This window comes from Hylobates moloch, unplaced genomic scaffold, assembly GCF_009828535.3.
Source record: "Hylobates moloch isolate HMO894 unplaced genomic scaffold, HMol_V3 SCAFFOLD_1, whole genome shotgun sequence".
Taxonomy (NCBI): Eukaryota; Metazoa; Chordata; class Mammalia; order Primates; family Hylobatidae; genus Hylobates; species Hylobates moloch.
Genome location: NW_026652276.1, coordinates 220,877,749 through 220,899,407, shown reverse-complemented (window position 1 = coordinate 220,899,407; position 21,659 = coordinate 220,877,749). Strand labels below are relative to the sequence as shown.

Below are 21,659 nucleotides of genomic sequence, written 5' to 3'. Positions count from 1 at the left end.
ACTTCCTATGTTGCCCAGGCTGGTCTCGAGAATTCCTGCACTCAAGTGATCCTCCTACCTCAGCCTCCCAAAGTGAGCCTCCCAAAAGAATTATAGGTGTGAGCCATCATGCCTGGCCTGTTGTTTTTTTCCCCAGAGAGTCACTGTTTTCACTTACAATAGAAGTTAATATGTCCATTCACTTTGAGTTTTTGTTCATTTATTTATTTTTTGTTATGGTTTTATTTTGTCTTGTCACTTGTGGCCCCTAGATTCTGCTTTGCCAAAGATCAGAATCCAGCTGTGTAATCTTGGAGCATGGGGTAGAGTGAATCACTGCTCCTGATGCTTCATGCCCCATCTGTGTCAAAATTCTACATCAATGCCCCTTGCTCCATGACTGTGCAGTGCCTCCCGCTACAGTGGACAGTCTTCTTCCCCAACCCGTTAATGTTAAACTTGGGCATGTGGATTGCTTAGCCAGTAGAATGTGGGCAGAAATGATCTTAGCAGTTTCCAGGCTGAGGCCTCAAGAGATATTACTGTTTCATTTTACATTTCTTGCATCCCTGTGACCTGTCAGGAGTAGCACTTCCCTAATATTCTCTTCAGCCTGGGTCCCATTACAAACATGTGGAGCAGATCTAAACCCCACTGTCAGACTGGAACAGAGCTACCCCAGCGAACATACAGACCATGAGAAAAATAAACATTGTCATTTGCCAATGAGCTTGGGGTGGTTTGTTACACAGCATTATTGCAACAATAGCTGATGAATACACATCAAATCACGTAACTTCTCTGGACCTCCATATTCACATCTGTAAAATGGGGCCATTGCATTATAATCAATGATGCACAACTTTTTTTCTACCCCTACATAACTGACAGCTTTGACATATACCCAAAATTAACAGAATCAAATGTTGCAAAGCAGCCAGGCATGGTGGCTCATGCCTGTAATCCCAGTGCTTTGGGAGGCCGAGGTGGGAGGATCATTTGAGCTCAGGAGTTTAAGACCAGCCTGGGCGACATAGCAAAATCCTGTCTTTACAAAAAAAAAAAAAAGTAAGTAAAACATAAAATTAGCCAGGGATGGTTGCATGCACCTGTAGTCCCAGCCACTTGGGAGGCTGAGGTAGGAGGGTCACTTAAGGCCAAGAGCTTGAGATCAGCCTGGGAAATATAGTAAGACCTCACTCTACAAAAAATTTAAAAATTAACTGGGCATGGTGGCACATGTCTGTAGTTCTAGCTACTTGAGAGGCTGAGGTGAAAGGATCACTTGAGATCAGAAATTTGAGGCTGCAGTGAGCTATGACTGCACCACTGCACTTCAGCATGGGTGACAGAGGAAGATCCTATTTCAAAACAAACAAATAAACAACAAATATTGCAAAATGCCAAAGAAAGAGAAGGATTAGAAACTGTTAATTCACTTTAGGTACTAGAGACTTACTGGTGGCCTTGAAGAAAGCCATTTCAGTGGAGAATGGAACAGAGACCTTATTGCAGGGGTCGGGGGTAAATAGGAGGAGAGAAAGTGAGCAAATACAAAGTCCTCTTTCAAGCCACTAGGCTGAGAAGAGAAAGATAAGTGGAGTGGTGCCTGGGGTGGAGTCAAAGAAGAGGCGGTTAGTGAGTTGGTTGGTTGGTTGGTTGGTTGGTTAGTTGGTTGGTTGGTTGGTTGGTTGGTTAGTTGGCTGGCTCAGTTGTTTGTTTTATGATAGGAAAGAATTGAACCTGCAAAGAAACATTTGCAGTGACACCATCATTGAAAATGATGTGGGTAAGGGCTTGGATGAGAGTGAGCAGGAAACAAAGGATCTGATCAACGGGTGAGAGTAGAGTATGGCTTAGCGGGGCTTATTTACTGATGTGCTATGCCTCACTGATACTTCAAGTTCTCGAGTCCAAGAGCAAGGCAAATGTCAACCAATGAAGCAAAGACCAAATGAAAATTAGAATGGTACTCTTATTGTTAAAATCAGAAAATAAATGTAAATTTTGTCATGGAAAAATTTGAAAAATTTCTGGAAAGCAAATTGAGTTTAAAGCTTGATTTATTGTGCACTCTTCAAGAAATAGATTATCTTTAATTTTTAAGCACCTACAACTGAGAGGTAAACAGATGCCCTCAATAGACTAATAGCAATATATGTTGGTGTAAGGTTTATTGCTCACAAGTGCTCATACTCCCTTTCAAGGAGACAGGGAGAGAATGACTATTTCCGCTTGACCGTATGGAAAAGTGATCAAGCTCAGAGAGGTGGCTGACATCTCTGACCTGCTTCAAAGAAAAGCCCACAGTCTTCTTTTCATCTGCCCTCCTTCCCCATCATTTCTAAACCTGCTGCACTGTGGCTCTGTCCCCACCACACCATCGGTGACCATCCCCAACACCCCCAAAGACACCTCAGCTACTAAGTCTAATACGCATTTTTAAAACCTCATTTTACTTGTTCAAGGTCAAAAGCTACCTAGTGGTATAAGTCCAGGATTATTCAAAATGAGGCCACTTGTTTGAAGTACACCTCTCCTCACTTTTCACTGCAATGCATTCCTGGGGATCAGGTGAGAATTCAGAATGATGTTTACAAAATAACTAGATAAACAACATAAAAACCAAGATCTAGCTGCCCAGCGTCTATGCAGTTTTTGTTGAATATAAGCGTGCAGTTATCAGATAACAGTAAGAGCTAATGTTTATTGACCCTGAGCTGTGCCATGCACTGCTCTAAGTCCACCTTCTGTTCTTACTCATGTAATCCTCCCAACATGCTAACAGGTAGGTACTATTAGTATCCCTATTTACACATGGGGCAACTGAGACACGGAGACCTGACATCTATTGCTTAAGGTCACAAGGCTAGCCAGAGTTTGAATCCAGGAGATCTGATTCCAAAGCCTAAGCCCTGGGCCATTATAGAAAGTGTGGAAAGGCAGGAAGAGTGAAGTGTTTTTAGTGTGTTTTCAAGGGATCGTTGATAAACTAGCAAGCTGCTGAAGTGCTCGGGAGTAGTTTATTTTCCCAAATAGGTTGAGCTGTCACCTTTGCACAATGATTTTGGTTAGCAATCCCTTCCTTCACAAATAGCACAGAGATGAACTTCAACCCACAGTCCAGCCTAGCCTGACTTCTAAAGAAAAAAATATTTTATTAAGATCCAGAGTTCCCAGCCTGGCCAACAAGGCGACACCCCGTCTCTACAAAAAAAAAATACAAAAAATAGCCTGGTGTGATGGTGCTCGCTTGTAGTCCCAGCTACTCATGGGGCTGGGGTGGGAGAATCTGCCAAGCCTGGGGAGATTGAGGCTGCAGTGAGCTGTGATTGTGCCACTGCACTCCAGCCTGGACAACAGAGTAAAACCTTGTCTAAAAAAAAAAAAAAAAACTAGAGTTCAATTCAATGATATTTTGTTATATGACAAGTCGGGGTGAAAGCTGGTTGCAGTGGCACACAGCTAGAAATCAATGGAAATTCTCTGTGATGATACCCATAGCGGCAAAGAATAATGCATATGCCACACAAAGTCCTATAGATCATCTCTTCTAACGCAGTTTGGTTCAACAAGTAACTGCGTGCCTATTACTCAACAGAAATGTGTTGAGTGCCCCTGCCACAATGCTGGGTGCTCAGCTAAAGCTGAGGAAGGACCAATCTTGCCCTTGGGGAACCAGGTAAGTGACGAGAGACAGGGAAGTTACCAGGTATATTGGGGCAAGAACCCAGGGATGAAGAAGAGGCTCCTAGAGAAGTTCTCACCCAAATGAAAGGGGAAGGACATGCAGGTAGAAGGAAAGAAATTGGCACTGAACTGCATGGTGTGTGGGAGGAGCTGTGAGCACCTGGGAGCCAGGCACCAGGTGAGAAGCAAGGGGAGTTGAACCTGCAGAGGGGCAGGGGACCAGGTCAGAGGGGGCTTCAGGAGCCAGGCCAGGAACACTCACTTCCTTAGACAGGAGGACCAGGGAAGGGTTTTATGCAGAGGAGCAGTGAGCTGGTGGCTGCAGTTGCAGGACAAATTAGGGGAGCACAAGGTAGAAGGCAGGGAGACCCGTGGGAAGGCTATTTCCAGCCAAGGAGTGATTTTGAAGTCCTCAACTGCAGCAGAAGCAAAGCAGATAGAGAGAGGAACACTTAGGAGTCAAGACTGGCCAGACTGTGGAGGGTTAACACTAGGGTGAGAGCCAAGAAAGATGTGAGGCTGATTCCCAGCATAGCTTGGGGGCCGGGGGCGGAAATGTGCCAATGCCGAGAGGCAGGTGTCCCAGCCCTCTCTCACCAATGAGGAAATGAGCAAGGAGGGAGTGGCTGGCCCAAGGTCACCCAGTGGAAAATGTGTGTCTGTCCCCACACTGTAAAGGCCTGGCTGATTTCCACAATGCCACACTTCTCCTGAGAACCTCCCAATTATCTCCTTGGATACGCTCTTAGATCATGAGATGATTCTACCAGTTTTGGTCACTCTCTGTGTACAGATGGAGTTAAAATCCTTAAATGTACAACTGACTACACTCCCTCCTCACTGTTTTACAGCCTGGGGTTCCCAGGTGCCTACTGATTTGTGAAGGTAGGAAGAGGGTACATGAGATATTTTCAATATTTCAAAGAGCCTAATGTAAATCATGCATTTATTGACAATGCGATGGTGGTGCAGGTTAACAAAAATGTCGAGTTTCTTTGCTTTGGAGTGGAATTATAATTTGGTACACTAATGCTGGTTATCTCATTGATCAGCTATTCTCAACTGGCAGAGATTTCCAATTAGCTTGCCTTTGAATAATTAAAATGGGAAAATTAATCAATCATTACTTAAATATACATTGTTGCTGGGACAACAGAACATAGGATCTATGGGGAAAATCATATCAACAGTGGATGGTGGGAAGAGTCGAGATACCATTGCTTCAAACTGTGGGATTTGTGCTCAATAGAACAGTGAAGGAGAAAGTGTCTGTTCTTTGATGCCTCTCTTCTGGGGGTTGGATGCCTCCTGTACCCTAGTCTGGTGTCAGGATACCCCACTCAGACTTTGAGTGCTCTGTATACCCCCATGTACCACATATTCTAAGTGGCTGGGTCCTGCATTCCATCATCCCCTCGTTTTGCAGTCTTGCTCTTCAATTTCAAAGGGGGCAATTCCTCTATCTATCTGAATTCATGGGAATGTTATCCATAGCACACCAACGAGGTAGAACCAGCTCACAGCCTAGAAAACCTTCAGCGTTCGATGATTGCATGAATCAAGATTTATTTACCTTTTCAATAAGCCTTGTGCAAGGCATTCTGCCAGGTGCTAAGAACACAGTACCACTAGTGTGCAGTTAGGGGGAGACTGATTCTACCCTCTTCCATACACAGGCATGCACACACACACACACATTGTGAGAGTAATCATTTGGAAACAGTGCTGCTATCTTGGTCACCAGAGGCATAATCATGTCATTAACATTTACTGAGCAGCTACTATGTAGAGGGCACTCACTGGCTTAAGATGTGGGCCCTGCCCTTAGGGACTTACAGTCAAGCCAAGAAGATAGGCCACATACATAAGCTATAAAATAAAGTGGGCCGGGTGCCGTGGCTCATGCCTATAATCCCAGCACTTTGTGAGGCCGAGCTGAGCGGATCGCCTGAGGTCAGGAGTTTGAGACCAGACATGGTCAGGAGTTTGAGAGCCAACATGATGAAACCCCGTCTCTACTAAAGATACAAAAATTAGCTGGGTGTGGTGGCATGCACCTGTAGCCCCAGCTACAGGAGGCTGAGGCAGGAGAATCACTTGAACCTGGGAGGTGGAGGTTGCAGTGAGCTGAGACTATGTCACTGCACTCCAGCCTGGGTGACAGAGTGAGACTCCATCTCTAAATAAATAAATAAATAAATAAATAAATAAATAAAATAAAGTAAAGTAGTAAGTGCTGAGATAGCCAGAGAGATAGAAAGCGAGTCCACAGGAGGCAGGGCTGGTTGAGGGCTGGCCTGGTGGAGGAGACCTTTATGGAAGAGTGACATTTAGACAAGATTTTGAAGGTTAGGCAGGAGTTCAGTTAAACCAAGAGGGGAGAGCATTCAGGCAACAGGGACTGCGCTGTGCAGCTTGGAGGGAGCAGGCATGTCCGTGCAGGAAGGAGGGAAGCACATGCGAGGACTTTAGGGCACCTTTCAGATGAGAATGTGGAGGCAGCTGCTGGTTTGGGGGTATTGCGCTGGCTCTCCCAGGGGGTCTGTGTGCAGTGCTCAGGGAAAAAAGGCATTGGTGGAAGCCACTCTTGGTAGAGCTTGGCTTTGCTTTCAGATCATCTCTGACACAGTTTTTTCTAGATACCTTCGAGGGGAAAAAAGGGGCCTGCCTCTTTCTGAGATTGTGTTGAGGAACTGGCTGACTGCTCAAGCGAAACCTAAGAAGCACACCTTTGCAAGGACATAGGGGAGGTTTAGGAGGGCCCCACAGCGCGGGCCAGGGCCAAACTCTGCACTGAGGGCTGAGGCTGAAGGCAACAGAGAGAGCCGAGGGCTCCAGGGAACTCCCCTATCAGCCGACACCCCCGACCCTATCCACCAGGAAGTTGTGCAACAGCACCTATTTCTGGTAAACCAGGAAAGATGTGGCTCTTAGTAACTGAAGCACCAATGAATACCAGTGTGAGCATCTGCCCCCTCCCTTTCTCCCCAGTCTCATTCCCATGTCCAGATGCATGTTATTCCTGCAAGCAAAAAACAAGTCCGTATAAGGCTACCAGGGTTCCCATAGACAGCGTACTTCCCTTCAGTGGCAAGCGATAGTTGTTAGGTTTGTTGTTATTATGGCACTAGGGGTAGGGGAAGAGTTCATTCAATCATTTTATTTCTGGGAGAGTCACTTCCTCCCCGGAAGGCAGCGCTGAGCACCCAGTCACGCAGCTCAGTAATGGACACACATCAATCTGATGTTTTGCTTTGTTTATACAACAAATAAGATTCTTCTTTCATCTCTGCGCCCAAAACAGATGCTACCAGAAGCCTGAATTCCTTACTAGAGGAGAGAAGGTATGACCATAAATATTAAGACTGTTGCTATTGTTTTCTTTAAAAAACAAAACCAAAACCAAAAACCAACTCCTATGCCAATGAGTGTGGCCCCTCAGCAAAATTCCCAAGCTTCCAGAACTGGTTCATACACCTCTTCTGCAAGCTCTGTATTGTTTTATAATCACATTTTTTAAAACATTGCAAATAACATTACTCTGTTTAATCATCTATTTGCCAAAATATGGACTGTTTAAAAAAAAAATCAATCTGTTCTCCACAAAGATGTGTTGCCTTGAGGGCTTTCAAAGGACCTCATCTAGGCACCAAGCGCCATTCCCACAAAAAGTGCTAAGAATGTGTTTTTTGATAGTGGCATATCTGCAGTAAGGGTTTCGCTTATCAGGAAAATGCCTTTGAAGGTCATAAAATTCATTTGGCTGTATAAGTACTGGAGTGTATGCTCAAATAATCAGTCACGTTACTTTATAGTCATACCTCGTACTCTCATTCTGGAAAGTCAATAAAGTGAGGAGAAGGATAGGGATATTGTGTATAACCATTTAAGAGAGAGAAAACAAAAAAATAATATTCTGTAGAAATGGTCCTCAAGGAAGCCACAGACCTCGTTTTCACAGCAGGCTCAATTTTATCTCCAAGCTCATCACTGAGTTATTAAATCGAAGTACCCATCATATCCTAGACAAAAATACAAAAAGATAAAAAAAGGGAAATAGCATCTATCCCTCTCTAGATGCTTGGAGGCACTGAAAATTATCCACGGCCTTTAAAATGTATTTCTAAACTGTGTCCATTATTCACACTCCTAATGTTTTGTTCCAGCAAATGTTACAAACTCTAATGTTGCCTTTGCCTGGGATACTTCCCCACCTGAAATTTTCCCTTTCTTCTCCTCTGGCAAGTCAATTCTTCCCTGCATTTCAAGACCCAGCCCAAGACCTTCTGCTTCTCAAAGTAGAGTCTGACTGGCTGGCGATCCAGAAAGGCCTAGAGGCCAGGCCGGAAAAGGAGAGAAAAGAGTCAGGCATGAAGCTACCATGAGGCCCCTAAACGCTGCTTCTGTATTTCTGGGCTCCTCGCCACTCTCACACCTAGGAACTACTGCTGGGGATGATGAGGTGCCCAGGCAGAAGAAGTAGCAGCCGCCATTGGGTCGCTGGTATGGCACCTGACCTGCTTTTCCTGAGCAGCAGCACAGACTGACCCATGCAAGAGCGCCAGTAGGCATAGAAGTCATGGAGTCCAGATCGGGAAGGCACTCGGTGGCCTTCTGTACCAGCTGCTCATGTCTGACAGCAAGGGCTTTTGTGGCATTCCTACGGATGGTGAGGGACACTCGTGACCTCCGAGGTGCTCTCTTGCCACCTTGCCAGACAGCTGTGGGTAGTATTCATTTTCTTTGGTGTAAACCTGGACCACCCCTACTCATGGGCCCTGCTTCTGTTCACTAGACTCCATATTTTCTGTGCCCTGAAGGAAACAAGACATCAACCCTGGAACCTCAGAGCTTGCAAAGGAGCAATTTGAATGTTTTATTCCTCCGTTTTGTGGCCCCTCCATTTCCACTGGTTGTGCAGCTACCAATGCATCCAACTGCCCTTTTCAAGGGACCATCTCAGTGGGTCTGGATTGCCCATCCCACCACGGCCATATGCAGCAGTACTTTAGCAAAGACGCTGGGAAAACACTGGGTTAAATAAAGCTGAACAGGTCCCTTTATTAAAGAACCCTTCAGGGCCTTTGATATGCTATGAATCTCCAAGAAGGGCTTGATTTAGACTTAATTTCCCAAACACTTTTAGGAACCAAAGTTGGGAACTGGTGGGCAAATTGATCTTCAGTCCCCACATGCTGGAGGCGGGATGCCTTTTCCAGAGCTCACCTCTCATTGTGCCAGGGAATACCTACATGGCTTCTTCCTCTTCATATTTCTCATCTTGGCTCCCATATTCTATCCCAGTGGTGCCTTTTAAATATAGTCTGGAGTAGATGTGGGTCTAGAAATAGAGTCCAGTTCTCGCATGTAGAACAACTCTCTGGGAAAGGAACTTCCAGGCAGAGTGGTAAACTTAAGTCTTAATAATCTGTGATAGTCTTAAATCTTAATAATCACCAATCACATTTCAATTTAAACTGGTCTTAGAATGAGACTTGATCAGAACACTAACTCACTCTGTATCTGAAATCCCTTTTTTTTTTTTTTTTGAGACAGAGTTTCACTCTTGTTGCCCAGGCTGGAGTGCAGTGGTGTGATCTCGGCTCATTGCAACCTCTGCCTCCCAGGTTCAAGTGATTCTCCTGCCTCAGCCTCCCAAGTAGCTGGGACTACAGACAGGATCTTGCCCTGTCACCCAGGCTGGAGTGCGAGTGTAGTGGTGCAATCACAGCTCATTGTATCCTCAACCTCCTGGGCTCAAGAGATCCTCCGACCTCAGCCTCCCAAGTAGCTGAGATTACAGACTTGCACCACCACACCTGGCTAATTTTTAATTCGTTTTTTTGATAGAAGCAGGGTCTCTCTTTGTTGCCCAGGCTGGTCTCAAACTCCTGGGCTCAAGCAATCCTCCCACTTTGCCCTCCCAAAGCCCTGGGATTACAGGCTTAAGCCACCACACCCAGCCTGAATTCCTATTTTTGATGTCGAATTGATTGTGTACCTCTCGGTCTTGGTACCTGAGCTTTAAGTGCAGCTTGGTACTACAAGCCCTTCCAGCTATGTTCACATACGTGCTTAGATAGCTATCCACCTTCCTCGCCGCTTCATCAGCCCTGTTACTCCAAATCCTTTCAGACATTCTACTCCACTGGAAGAAATAGTTAGACTACAGTCCTGAAACCTTATGCCTAAAGCATGAAACTGCTTTCCCCTTCGCCACTAGAAAGGAGCAGTTTCCCACTCTTTTTAGTAAAATTTCTCTTTTTTGCTAAATATTCACACTCATTAAAGAAATACAAAAGATGCAGAAAGACTAAAAGAAGGGAAAAGAAATCGCCCACAACCCCATCCCAGAAAGAAATCCACTATTGCTATCTGGGCTATTTCTTTACACTGGTTCTTAAAGAATAAAGCAATCTTTATCCTCCCCACAGGAACCCAGCTGCCAGTCCTTAGGTGTTGCTTGAAAGATTAAATATGCTAGGACTTATGGTTGCCTCGAGCAACGTTCAACTCGTACAACTCATTTCTTGTACATCAAATCTCTTCCAGAAGTAAGAATTTTAAAGCATTTTATATGGGAAAAAATTAGTTTTTGAAATGTGTTATCTTGTGTGTTAATCGTCTTAGCATGTGCTCCATGTACTTCCAGCTAATACAGTCTCTATCCCCAGCTCCATCTCCAGCCCTGGTGGTGCAGCCCTGATCCCCCGATGCCCCAGTTCACAGAGCTCAGCCACACACTGGCCAGTTTAAATCAAATGATCATCATGGAAAAATGGTGTCCGATGCGGTTCTGGGAAAACGACCAAAGTGTACTATGCCTAGTTTAAAACAGTGTCTTTTTAAATGAAAGATTTTTTTTTTGGTCTTTTTTCCAAATTCATGCATACACCTAGTAATTAAGAAGTGTGCATTAAGTACATGGCATGGTGTCTGCTCTACAGGATAAGAAGGGATACAAAAACAGTCCACCTGCAACAACTGGAACAGTGAATGGCAAATTGAAACAAACTGAAAACACAGCAAGCTTTCAGGAAAGGGAGTGGGTCACATGGGCAAGAGAATTTAGATTTGTACAGAACTGTGAAGGCCAAGAGAAGAACCACAGAAAGAAAGCACCAGGCAGAGCTTAGAGGTTGGAATTAGCCTTCAGTCAGCATTTATTAGGCATCAACTATGTGCCAGGCATTGTGAGGGACAGAGATGGGATAAAAGCAATGCTGAGAGGGGGCTCATAAGTGCCTTTGGAAACAGAAAACACTTCCCTGAGGAAGCACCCCTGAGCTTGGAGTTGAAGGAAAGAGGAGGCCTCATGCAGCAACAAAGGACCATTCACACCACTGCAAACAGTGTCGCTCCGACCCCAGCCCAGGGTGTGGGGGAGAGAGTGACAGGGGGCCTGCTGAAGGAGCAGGAGCCCCACAGTGAGTCCTGGGGCGAGGCTGATGGTTGTGGACTTCTTAACTTTACCACCTTCAACCACATGCTAGCAGAGCATCCCTGCCATTGGCAGAAGATTCCAGAACTGTAACGAGATAGGAGACCTGGCCCTCGCCCTTAGAGAACTCACAGGCTGGTTGAGAGCACAAGAAGCAACCTTGGTGTGCCCTTTGCTTTTTTGCTTTTTTGTTTGTTTGTTTGTTTTTTATTTTTCCGTAAGTTGTTGGGGTACAAGTGGCATTTGGTTATATGAGGAAGTTCTTTAGTGGTGATTTCTGAGATTTTGGTGCACCCATCACCCAAACAGTATACACTGCACCATACAAGTCCATTGTATCATTCTTATGCCTTTGCATCCTCATAGCTTAGATCCCACATATCAGTGAAAACATACGGTGTTTGGTTTTCCATTCCTGAGTTATTTCACTTAGAATAATAGTCTCCAATCTCATCCAGGTCACTGCAAATGCTGTTAAGTCATTCCTTTTTATGGCTGCGTAGTATTCCATCATATACATATACCACAGTTTCTTTATCCACTTGTTGATTGATGGGCATTTGGGTTGGTTCCATGATTTTGCAATTGTGGATTGTGCTGCTATGAACATGCATATTCAAGTATCTTTTTCAAATAAAGACTTCTTTTCCTTTGGGTAGGTACCCAGTAGTGGAATTGCTGGATCAAATGGTAGGTAGTTCTACTTTTGGTTCTTTAAGGAATCTCTACAGTGTTTTCCATAGTGGCTGTACTAGTTTACATCCCCACCAGCAGGGTGGAAGTGTTCCCTGATCACCACATCCTCGCCAACATCTACTGTTTTCTTACTTTTTGATTATGGCCATTCTTGCAGAAGTAAGGTGGTATTGCATTGTGGTTTTGATTTGCATTTCCCTGGTCATTAGTGTTGTTGAGCACTTTTTCATGTTTGTTGGCCATTTATATATCTTCTTTTGAGAACTGTCTATTCATATTCTTAGCCCACTTTTTGACGGGATTGTTTATTTTTTTCTTACTGATTTGTTTGAGTTCATTGTAGAGTCTGGATGTGAGTCCTTGCTCAGATGTATAGATTGTGAAGATTTCTTCCCACTCTGGGTTGTCTATTTACTCTGCCGACTGTTCCTTTTGCCGTGCAGAAGCTCTTTAGTTTAATTAGGTCCCAGCTCTTTATCTTTGTTTTTATTGCATTTGCTTTCATGTTCTTGGTCATGAAATCCTTGCCTAAGCCAATGTCTAGAAGGGTTGTTACAATGTTATACCTAGAATTTGTATAGTTTCAGGTCTTAGGTTTAAGTCTTTAACTCATCTTGAGTTGATTTTTGAATAAAGTGAGAGATGAGAATCCAGTTTCATTCTCCTACATGTGGCTAGCCAATTATCCCAGTACCATTTGTTGAAAAGGTGTCCTTTCCTCACTTTATGTTTTTGTTTGCTTTGTTGAAGATCAGTTGACTGTAAGTATTTGGGTTTATTTGTGGGTTCTCTATTTGGTTCCATTGGTCTATGTGCCTATTTTTATACCAGTACCATGCTGTTTGGGTGATGATGGGCTTATAGTATAGTTTGAAATAAGGTAATGTGATGCCTCCAGATTTGTTCTCTTTGCTTAGGCTTGCTTTGGCTATGCAGGCTCTTTTTTGGTTCTGTATGAATTTTAGAATTGTTTTTTCTAATTCTGTGAAGAATGATGGTGGTATTTTGATGGGGATTGCATTGAATTTGTAGATTGCTTTTGGCAGTATGATCATTTTCACAATACTGATTCTACTCATCCATGAACATGGAATGTGTTTCCATTTGTTTGTGTCATCTATGACTTCTTTCAGCAGCATTTTGTAGTTTTCCCTGTAGAGGCTTTTCAATACTTTGGTTAGGTATGTTCCTAAGTATTTTATTTATTTATTTATTTGTTTATTTGTTTATTTGTTTATTTTGCAGCTATTATAAAAGGGGTTGAGTTCTTGATTTGATTCTCTGCTTGGTCACTGTTGGTGTATAGGAGAGCTGCTGATGTGTGGATGTTAATCTTGCATCTGGAAACTGCTGAATTCTTTTATCAGTTCTAGGAGCTTTCTGGAGGAGGCCTTAGGGTTTTCAAGGTAAACGACTGTATTGTCAGCAAACGGTGACAGTTTGACTTCCTCTTTAGCAATTCGGATGCCCTTTATTTCTTTCTCTTGTCTCATTGCTCTGGCTAGGACTTCCAGTACTATGCTGAAGAGGAGTGGTGAGAGTGGACATCCTTGTCTTGTGCCAATTCTCAGAGAGAATGCTTTCAACTTTTCCCCATTCAGTATTATGTTGGCTGTGGGTTTGTGATAGATGGCTTTTATTACATTAAGGTATGTCCCTTGTATGCTGACTTTGCTGATAATTTTAATCATAAAGGGATGCTGGATTTTGTCAAATGCTTTTTCTGCATCTATTATCACATGATTTTTGTTTTAAATTTTGTTTATGTGGTGTATCACATTTATTGACTTTTGTATGTTAAACCATCCCTTCATCCCTGTTATGAAACCAACTTGATCATGGAGGATTATCTTTTTGATATGTTGTTGAATTTGGTTAGCTAGTATTCCATTAAGAATTTTAGTATCTGTGTTCATCAAGGATATTGGTCTGTAGTTTTCCTTTTTGTTGTGTCCTTCCCTAGTTTTGGTATTGGGGTGATACTGGCTTCATAGAATGAGTTAGGGAGAGTTCCTTCTTTCTCTATCTTGTGGAATAGTGTCAAAAGTATTGGTACCAATTCCTCTTTGAATGTCTGGTAAAATTCTGCTGTGAATCCTATGGTCCTGGACTTTTTTTTTGTTGGTAATTTTTTAATTACCATTTCAATCTCACTGCTTGTTATTGGTCTGTTCAGGGTATCTAATGCTTCCTGATTTAAGCTATGAGGATTGTATTTTTCCAGGAATGTATCCATCTCAACTAGGTTTTTTAGTTTATGTGCATAAAGGTGTTCATAGTAGCCTTGAATGATCTTTTGTATTTGAGTGGTGTCAGTTGTAATATCTCCTGTTGTGTTTCTCAGTGAAGTTATTTGGGTTTTCTCTCTTCTTTTCTTGGGTAATCTTGCTAATGGTCTATCAATTTTATTTATCTTTTCAAAGAACCAGTTTTTTGTTTCATTTATCTTTGTGTGTGTGTGTGTGTGTGTGTGTGTGTGTGTGTGTGTTTCAATTTCATTTAGTTCTGCTCTGATCTTGGTTATTTCCTTTCTCTACTGGGTTTGGGTTCAGTTTGTTCCTATTTCTCTAATTCCTTGAGGTGTGACCTTAGATTGTCCATTTGTGCTCTTTCAGACTTTTTGATGTAGGTGTTCAGGGCCATGAACTTTCCTCTTAGCACTGCCTTAGCTGTATCCCAGAGGTTTTGATAGGTTGTGTCATTATTGTCATTCAGTTAGAAGAATTTTTTGATTTCCATCTTGATTTTGTTTTTTTACCCAATGCTCATTCAGGAGCAGGTTATTTAACAATTTCCATGTGTTTGCATGGTTTTGAAGGTTCCTTTTGGAGTTGATTTCCAGTTTTATTCTGCTGTGGTCCGAGAGAGTGCTTGATACAATTTCAATTTTCTTAAATTTATTGAGGCTCATTGTATGGCCTCTCATATGGTCGATCTTGGAGAAAGTTCCATATGATGTTGAATAGAATGTGTATTCTGCGGTTGTTGGATGAAATGTTCTGTATATATGTTAAGTCCATTTTTTCCAAGGTATAGTTTAAATCCATTGTTTCTTTGCTGACTTTCTGTCTTGCTAACATGTCTAGTGCTGTTGGTGGAATATTGAAGTCCGCTACTATTGTTGTGTTGCTGTCTACCACATTTCTTAGGCCTACTAATAATTGTTTTGTAAATTTGGAAGCTCCAGTGTTAGGTGCATATATGTTTAAGATTGTGATATTTTACTGTTGGACAAGGCCTTTTACCATTCTATAATGTCCCTCTTTGTCTCTTTCTTTTTTTTAATTTTTTTTGAGAAACAGTCTTGCTGTGTCACCCAGGCTGGATGCAGTGGTGCAATCTCAGCTCACTGCAACCTCCACTTCCCAGATTCAAGTGATTCTCCAGCCTCAGCCTCCCAAGTAGCTGGGACTACAGGCACCTACCACCATGCCCCACTACCTTTTTTTTTTTTTTTTTTTTTTTTAGTAGAGACAGGGTTTCACTATTTTGGCCACACTGGTCATGAACTCCTGACCTTATGACCCAAAGTGCTGGGATTACAGGCATGAACCACCACACCTGGCCCCTCTTCGTCTCTTTTAACTGCTGTTGCTTTACGGTTTGTTTTGTCTGATATAAGAATAGCTATCACTGTTCTGTTCGCTTTTGGTGTCCATTTGCATGGAATGCCTTTTTCCATGCCTTCAAGTTTATGTGAGTGCTTATGCGTTAGGTGAGTCTCCTGAAGGCAGCAGATGGTTGGTGAGTTCTTATCCATTCTGAAGTTCTGTATCTTTTAAGTGGAGCATTTAGGCCATTTACATTCAGTTTTAGTATTGAAATGTGAGGTACTATTGCATTCATCAGGCTCTTTGTTGCCTGTGTACTTTGTTATTTTGTTGTTGTTACTTTTTGCTTTTGCTTTTTAGCTTGTATTTTTGTTTTATAGGTCCTGTGTGATTTATGCTTTAAAGAGGTTCTGTTTTGATGTGCTTCCAGGATTTGTTTCAAGATTTAGAGCTCCTTTTACCAGTTCTTGTAGTGGTGGCTTGGGAATGACGAATTCTCTCAGGATTTGTTTGTCTGAAAATGACTGTATCTTTCCTTCTTATATGATGCTTAGTTTCACTGGATACAAAATTCTTGGCTGATAATTGATTTGTTTGAGAAGCTGGAAGACAGGGCCCCAATCCCTTCTAGCTTGTAGGGTTTCTGCTGAGAAATAAATCTGCAGTTCATCTGATAGGTTTTCCTTTACAGGTTACCTGGTTCTTCTGTCTCACAACTCTTAAGATTCTTTCCTTCGTCTCAACTCTGGATAACCTGATGACAATGTGCCTAGGCAAAAATCGTTTTGCGATGGATTTCCCACGTGTTCTTTGTGCTTCTTGTATTTGGATGTCTAGGTCTCTAGCTAGACTGGGGAACTTTTCCTTGATTATTCCCCCAAATATGTTTCCCAAGCTTTTAGAATTCTCTTCTTCCTCAGGAACACCAATTATTCTTAGGTTTGGTCATTTAACATAATTCGAGACTTCTTGGAGGCTTTGTTCATATTTTCTTATTTTTTTTCTTTGTCTTTGTTGGATTCGGTTAATTCAAAGACCTTGTCTTTGAGCTCTGAATTTCCTTCTTCTACTCATTCAATTCTATTGCTGAGACTTTCCAGAGCATTTCACATTTCTAAAAGTGTGTCCAAAGTTTCCTGAATTTTCGATTGTTTTTTCTTTAAGCTATCTATTTCATTGAATATTTCTCCCACTGAAATTGGGGGAGTGTGTTGGGAGAGGAGGGTCTCCCTTTCCCACTTCCACAATTGGGGCACTCACAGTATTTGGGCTGTCTCCTGGGTCCTGCAGGAGCAATCCGCTTCCTTCAGAGGGTCTGTGGGTCCTTTTGGGATTGCTGGTTTGTTCTTGCAGTTGATCTGGAGCTAAAATTCACCATGGAAGCTTCCAGATGCTGCTTTGTCTGGAGCTGCAATCTAGTCCTGCCTCCTGTCCACCATGATCCCCTCCATCCTCCCATCCTTCTGTTTTGTTTTGTTTTGTTTTGTTTTGTTTGAAACAGAGTCTTTCTTTGTCACCCAGGCTGGAGGGAAGTGGCATGATCTCAGATCACCGCAGCCTCTGCCTCCCAGGTTCAAATGATTCTCCTGCCTCAGCCTCCCAAGTAGCTGGGATTACAGACACCTGCTGCCATGCCCAGCTTATTTTTGTATTTTTAGTAGAGATGGAGTTTCACCATGTTGGCCAGGCTGGTCTCGAACTTCTGACCTCAAGTGATCTGTCTGCCTTGGCCTCCCAAAGTGCTGGGATTATAGGCGTGAGCCACTGCGCCCATCCCATTTGATTTCACCTTCTCAGGGTTTAGGTTCTCTGCTGCCATCTCACCTGTCTGGATGGCACATGTAACACTTAAAGCAAAGACTAATGTGCTGCAGTGTTTAATCCACTCCCCCTGCCAGTTTCTCCTGCAAGTGTCTCTACACCTGCATCTTTCCTTGCCTGTGAATCCTCTCACTGGAGGAAAAGCACCCCTGTCTCTTCCACACATATCCTTTCAAGAGAATGAAGCAGGAAGTGGGCCTTGCCTCATTCAAGCTGGTGGCTGTTGCTTAGTGGCTGACTAGAGTCTCACCTAGAACAGAAGGGTCGAAAGCCCAAGGGTGATTCCCCTTGCACTGAATCAAGGGATGGACCCAAAAGCACCAGAGCCAGGGCCACAACCTCTCTCCTGCTGCCTCCGCTCCTCCTGCAGTATCCTCTCTGACATCGAGCTCACCCCCAGAACCTCTGTGTCTCCCCTGCCTTGGGCACCTGCTCCAGATCTGCTTCCTGACCTTGTACGAGGGCCTCCTCCAGACTGGGCACACATTAACAGGTTAATAAATATTTTTGCACTAACAAATAGAAGTCAGCTCTCACTCCCTATTTACCACTTCTGCTTGGTACATTTATCTTAATCTCTGCATCTTTGAACCAGGTTATTAATATGGCCCAAGAATAGACAGCAAACACACCGCTGCCCTGCTGAATGGTGTGGTGTTCCTACATGCCAGGCACTGAGCTGGAGACTCAGACACAACAAAGACTGAAACAAAAGTGTAAAAAAGTGTGCACTTTGAGAACCACAGTCAGAGCATAGCTATTGATGAGATTAATATGAATAAGCAGTTGGTAAGAAATTAAAAATAAACCTAAACCACTAAAGACTTATTTTCTTTTAGGTTACATAGATGATAGATAGTTAATTATAGTGGCTGACATCGACTAAGCACCTTCTGCATGTCAGACACTGTGCTTCGGGCTTGCCTGAGCATAAAAACACATTCAGATGGATTACTGGGGGCTGGGGGTAGGGAAGGGGCTACCATTTGCTCTTGGTTTTACATGTGGCCAGTTCCAATCCAAGATAAGCTACAATGAGATTAAAAAGTTCAAAAAAATAATTAAACCAGTTAAAAAGAAAAACAGCACTGGGACTGAGGCTGGGTTTCAGAGCCAATTTCCAAGAAGTAATTTCATCATCATAGAACATCAAACGTGAATTCCACTCTCAGCTATGCAAATTCCAAAAGAATAATACCTCACATTTGCATAATGCTTGATGCTTTTCAAAGTGCTTTCCCAGTTATTAATCTAGAGAAGGCTTTATTACTACTGAAAACATAAATTAAAATTCTGTTCGGACTCCAGTTCTCCATTATTTTTTCCACTCACTTTGCCCTTAAAAGCCAGAGCCATCTAAATCCAGGTGCTTTTGATTGAATGGGCAACTCTAATAAGTTTAACTGACAGGGTGAATATGCATAAATGTAGCATATTATGAGGCCTTCGATCTACAGACACCAGAGTCAGGCTTAGGAAAATTTGCTGTTGAATTAACAAAACCACAGGGGAGCAACTCGGAGTTTAAGTTTGAAATCCTTTCAGGGTCTCAAATTTTGTAGGAGCTGCACACACTATGTTCATCAGAATCCATCTCCCTCTATCAAATATGAGAAATTAGATCTACCACTTTGTCCTTAACCCTACAGAAATCCCCCTCAATGACTTCCCACAAAGAGGCCCACATTTGCCAAAGAGCTCCCAAGTCTTGTTTTGTTTTGAATGTAATATGAACCAAGAGGCTGAATTAACTGTAAATCCAACAAGGACAGAGGATTTTAGAAAAATGAGGTGAGGAGATATGACAGGGTTTGAGGAAATACTTCTACCCAAACCTAATGCCTTTCCAATTTGTTTCTTTTTCCATCTCTTTCAAACTTAATTATGTGTAGCATTCTCAGTCACCAAATCACCAGCCTTTCCTGACACTTCAATCTCACGCGTTTTAGCAAAAGATTAACCTGGCTGTTTGCTTTTAATTCTGAAGCTGTGTTAATACTCACTCCCGCTAGATTAGAAAAGAAGAAAAACACACTCCCACATACCCCGCCACGGCACCAGCAAGGCTCCAGGGTGAGACTGCTGACGCTGTCACAGTCCCTAGGGCTGGCTGCACTTACCACTTCAGGAGGGCCAAGAGAGCCACTGACAGGGCCACCGTCACCATGGGGCCATTCACTTCCAATTTTAGAAACCCCAAGGCTTCCATCATTCCTCTGACACCCCAGAGGGGTGGTCTTCCAGATGAGACAGGAGGCTGATCCCGCTGCCCTTATGGGAACTGTGCTCTGCAGGTAGAAAAGGGAACAGGCAACCAAGCAAACATCACATGGAGTGGGCCCCCACAATGTGCTCTTTCTCAGAGTGTCTCCCTATAAAGAGGAAGGAAGAGGAGGGCACAACAAAGGGTTTCAGTGTAAAGGAATGAATCAGCAACTTTATTCCTTGATGACTGCACTGTCAATAAACATTTATATTAACTTCCTCAGAGAGCAAAAGCAAACTTCCCCATGTTTGCTGAGAAACAAAATGGTTGTAACCATGGACTTGTACTCTGAGAGGAAGTCTTCAAAGACAGACGCTTCTCCAAAATGTCTATCTATATCTATATCTATATCTATATCTATATCTATATCTATATCTATATCTATATCTATATCTATGTCTATATCTACCTCTATGTCTATATCTACATCTGTATCTATATCTACATCCATCTATAATTTTTAAAATTCACAATTAAGTGAAGATACATGTCAAGAGACTCTGAATATCCCAGAAAAATATGGGACCAGACGCCAGCCTGATAAAAATGCTGGCTGCTTTGAGGACAACCATCCCACCAAGTCCATTAGTTGCTGGGTCTGAGGACCTCTCTGAGTGTCTGGCTGTTGGAGCAAAGCAAAGATCCCGATTGGGGTCAGCATTCTCACGGTGAGTTGGAGGGCTTCTCAAGTGTTTGAAGGCAGATCCGTAGGCTCATATATGGGTCCTTTGTTCTAGCTTTGAGCTTATCTGACTAAAGTAGACAGAGAGATGGAGGGGATCATAGTGGATGGATGGCAGGACTAGATTGCAGCTCCAGACAAAGCAGCATCTGGAGGCTTCCATGGTGAATTTTACCTCCAGATCAACTGCAAGAACAAACCAGCAATCCCAAAAGGACCCACAGACTCTCTGAAAGAACTGGACTGCTCCTGCAGGACCCAGGAGACACTCCAAATACTGTGAGTGCCCCAATTGTGGAAGTGGGAAAGGGAGACCCCCCTCTCCCAACACACTCCCCCAATATTGAATGGGAGAAATATTCAATGAAATAGACAGCTTAAAGAAAAAATAATTGAAAATTCAGGAAACTTTGGACACACTTTTAGAAATGTGAAATGCTCTGGAAAGTCTCAGCAACAGAATTGAACAAGTAGAAGAAGGAAATTCAGAGCTCAAAGACAAGGTCTTTGAATTAACCGAATCCAACAAAGACAAAGAAAAAAATAAGAAAATATGAACAAAGACTCCGAGAAGTCTCGGATTATGTTAAATGACCAAACCTAAGAATAATTGGTATTCCTGAGGAAGAAGAGAATTCTAAAAGCTTGGAAAACATATTTGGGGGAATAATCAAGGAAAAGTTCCCCAGTCTAGCTAGAGACCTAGACATCCAAATACAAGAAGCACAAAGAACACATGGGAAACTCATTGTAAAAAAGATCTTTGCCTAGGCACATTGTCATCAGGTTATCCAGAGTTGAGACGAAGGAAAGAATCTTAAGAGTTGTGAGACAGAAGAACCAGGAAACCTGTAAAGGAAAACCAATCAGATGAACAGCAGATTTCTCAGCAGAAACCCTACAAGCTAGAAGGGATTGGGGCCCTGTCTTCCGGCTCCTCAACAAACCAATTATCAGCCAAGAATTTTGCATCCAATGAAACTAAGCATCATATATGAAGGAAAGATACAGTCGTTTTCAGACAAACAAATCCTGAGAGAAGTCGTCATTACCAAGCCACCACTACAAGAACTGGTAAAAGGAGCTCTAAATCTTGAAACAAATCCTGGAAACACATCAAAACAGAACCTCTTTAAAGCGTAAATCACACAGGACCTATAAAACAAAAATACAAGTTAAAAAACAAAAGCAAAAAACAAACAAACAAAGAAGTACACAGGCAACAAAGAGCCTGATGAATGCAATAGTACCTCACATCTCAATACTAACACTGAATGTAAATGGCCTAAATGCTCCACTTAAAAGATACAGAACTTCAGAATGGATAAGAACTCACCAACTATCTGCTGCCTTCAGGAGACTCACCTGACACATAAGGACTCATGTAAACTTGAAGTAAAGGGGTGGAAAAAGGCACTTCATGCAAATAGACACCAAAAGCCAGCAGGGGTAGCTATGGGCTTCCTTTTCTGTGCCCCCACAGGTCTTAGGATGGTCACAGGTACATTTGTTACAGAAGGCTGTGGTCACAGG

At 42.8% G+C, this 21,659-nt stretch overlaps 1 protein-coding gene across 4 annotated transcripts in view; it reads right to left on the bottom strand.

Moving 5' to 3' along the window:
- TBXAS1 (thromboxane A synthase 1) overlaps positions 1–19,514 on the bottom strand; it is a 203,405-nt gene extending 183,891 nt beyond the window's left edge. For 2 of the 4 annotated variants that reach the window (XM_032761921.2, XM_032761922.2), the window contains exon 1: positions 19,299–19,514. In XM_032761921.2, coding sequence (XP_032617812.1) covers positions 19,299–19,390 — 92 coding nt within the window. In that variant the 5' untranslated portion in view covers positions 19,391–19,514. The remainder of the gene's footprint in view (positions 1–19,298) is intronic. The other 2 variants (XM_058427205.1, XM_032761920.2) reach the window with 1 other exon arrangement.
- Between the last annotated feature and the right edge of the window lie 2,145 nt (positions 19,515–21,659).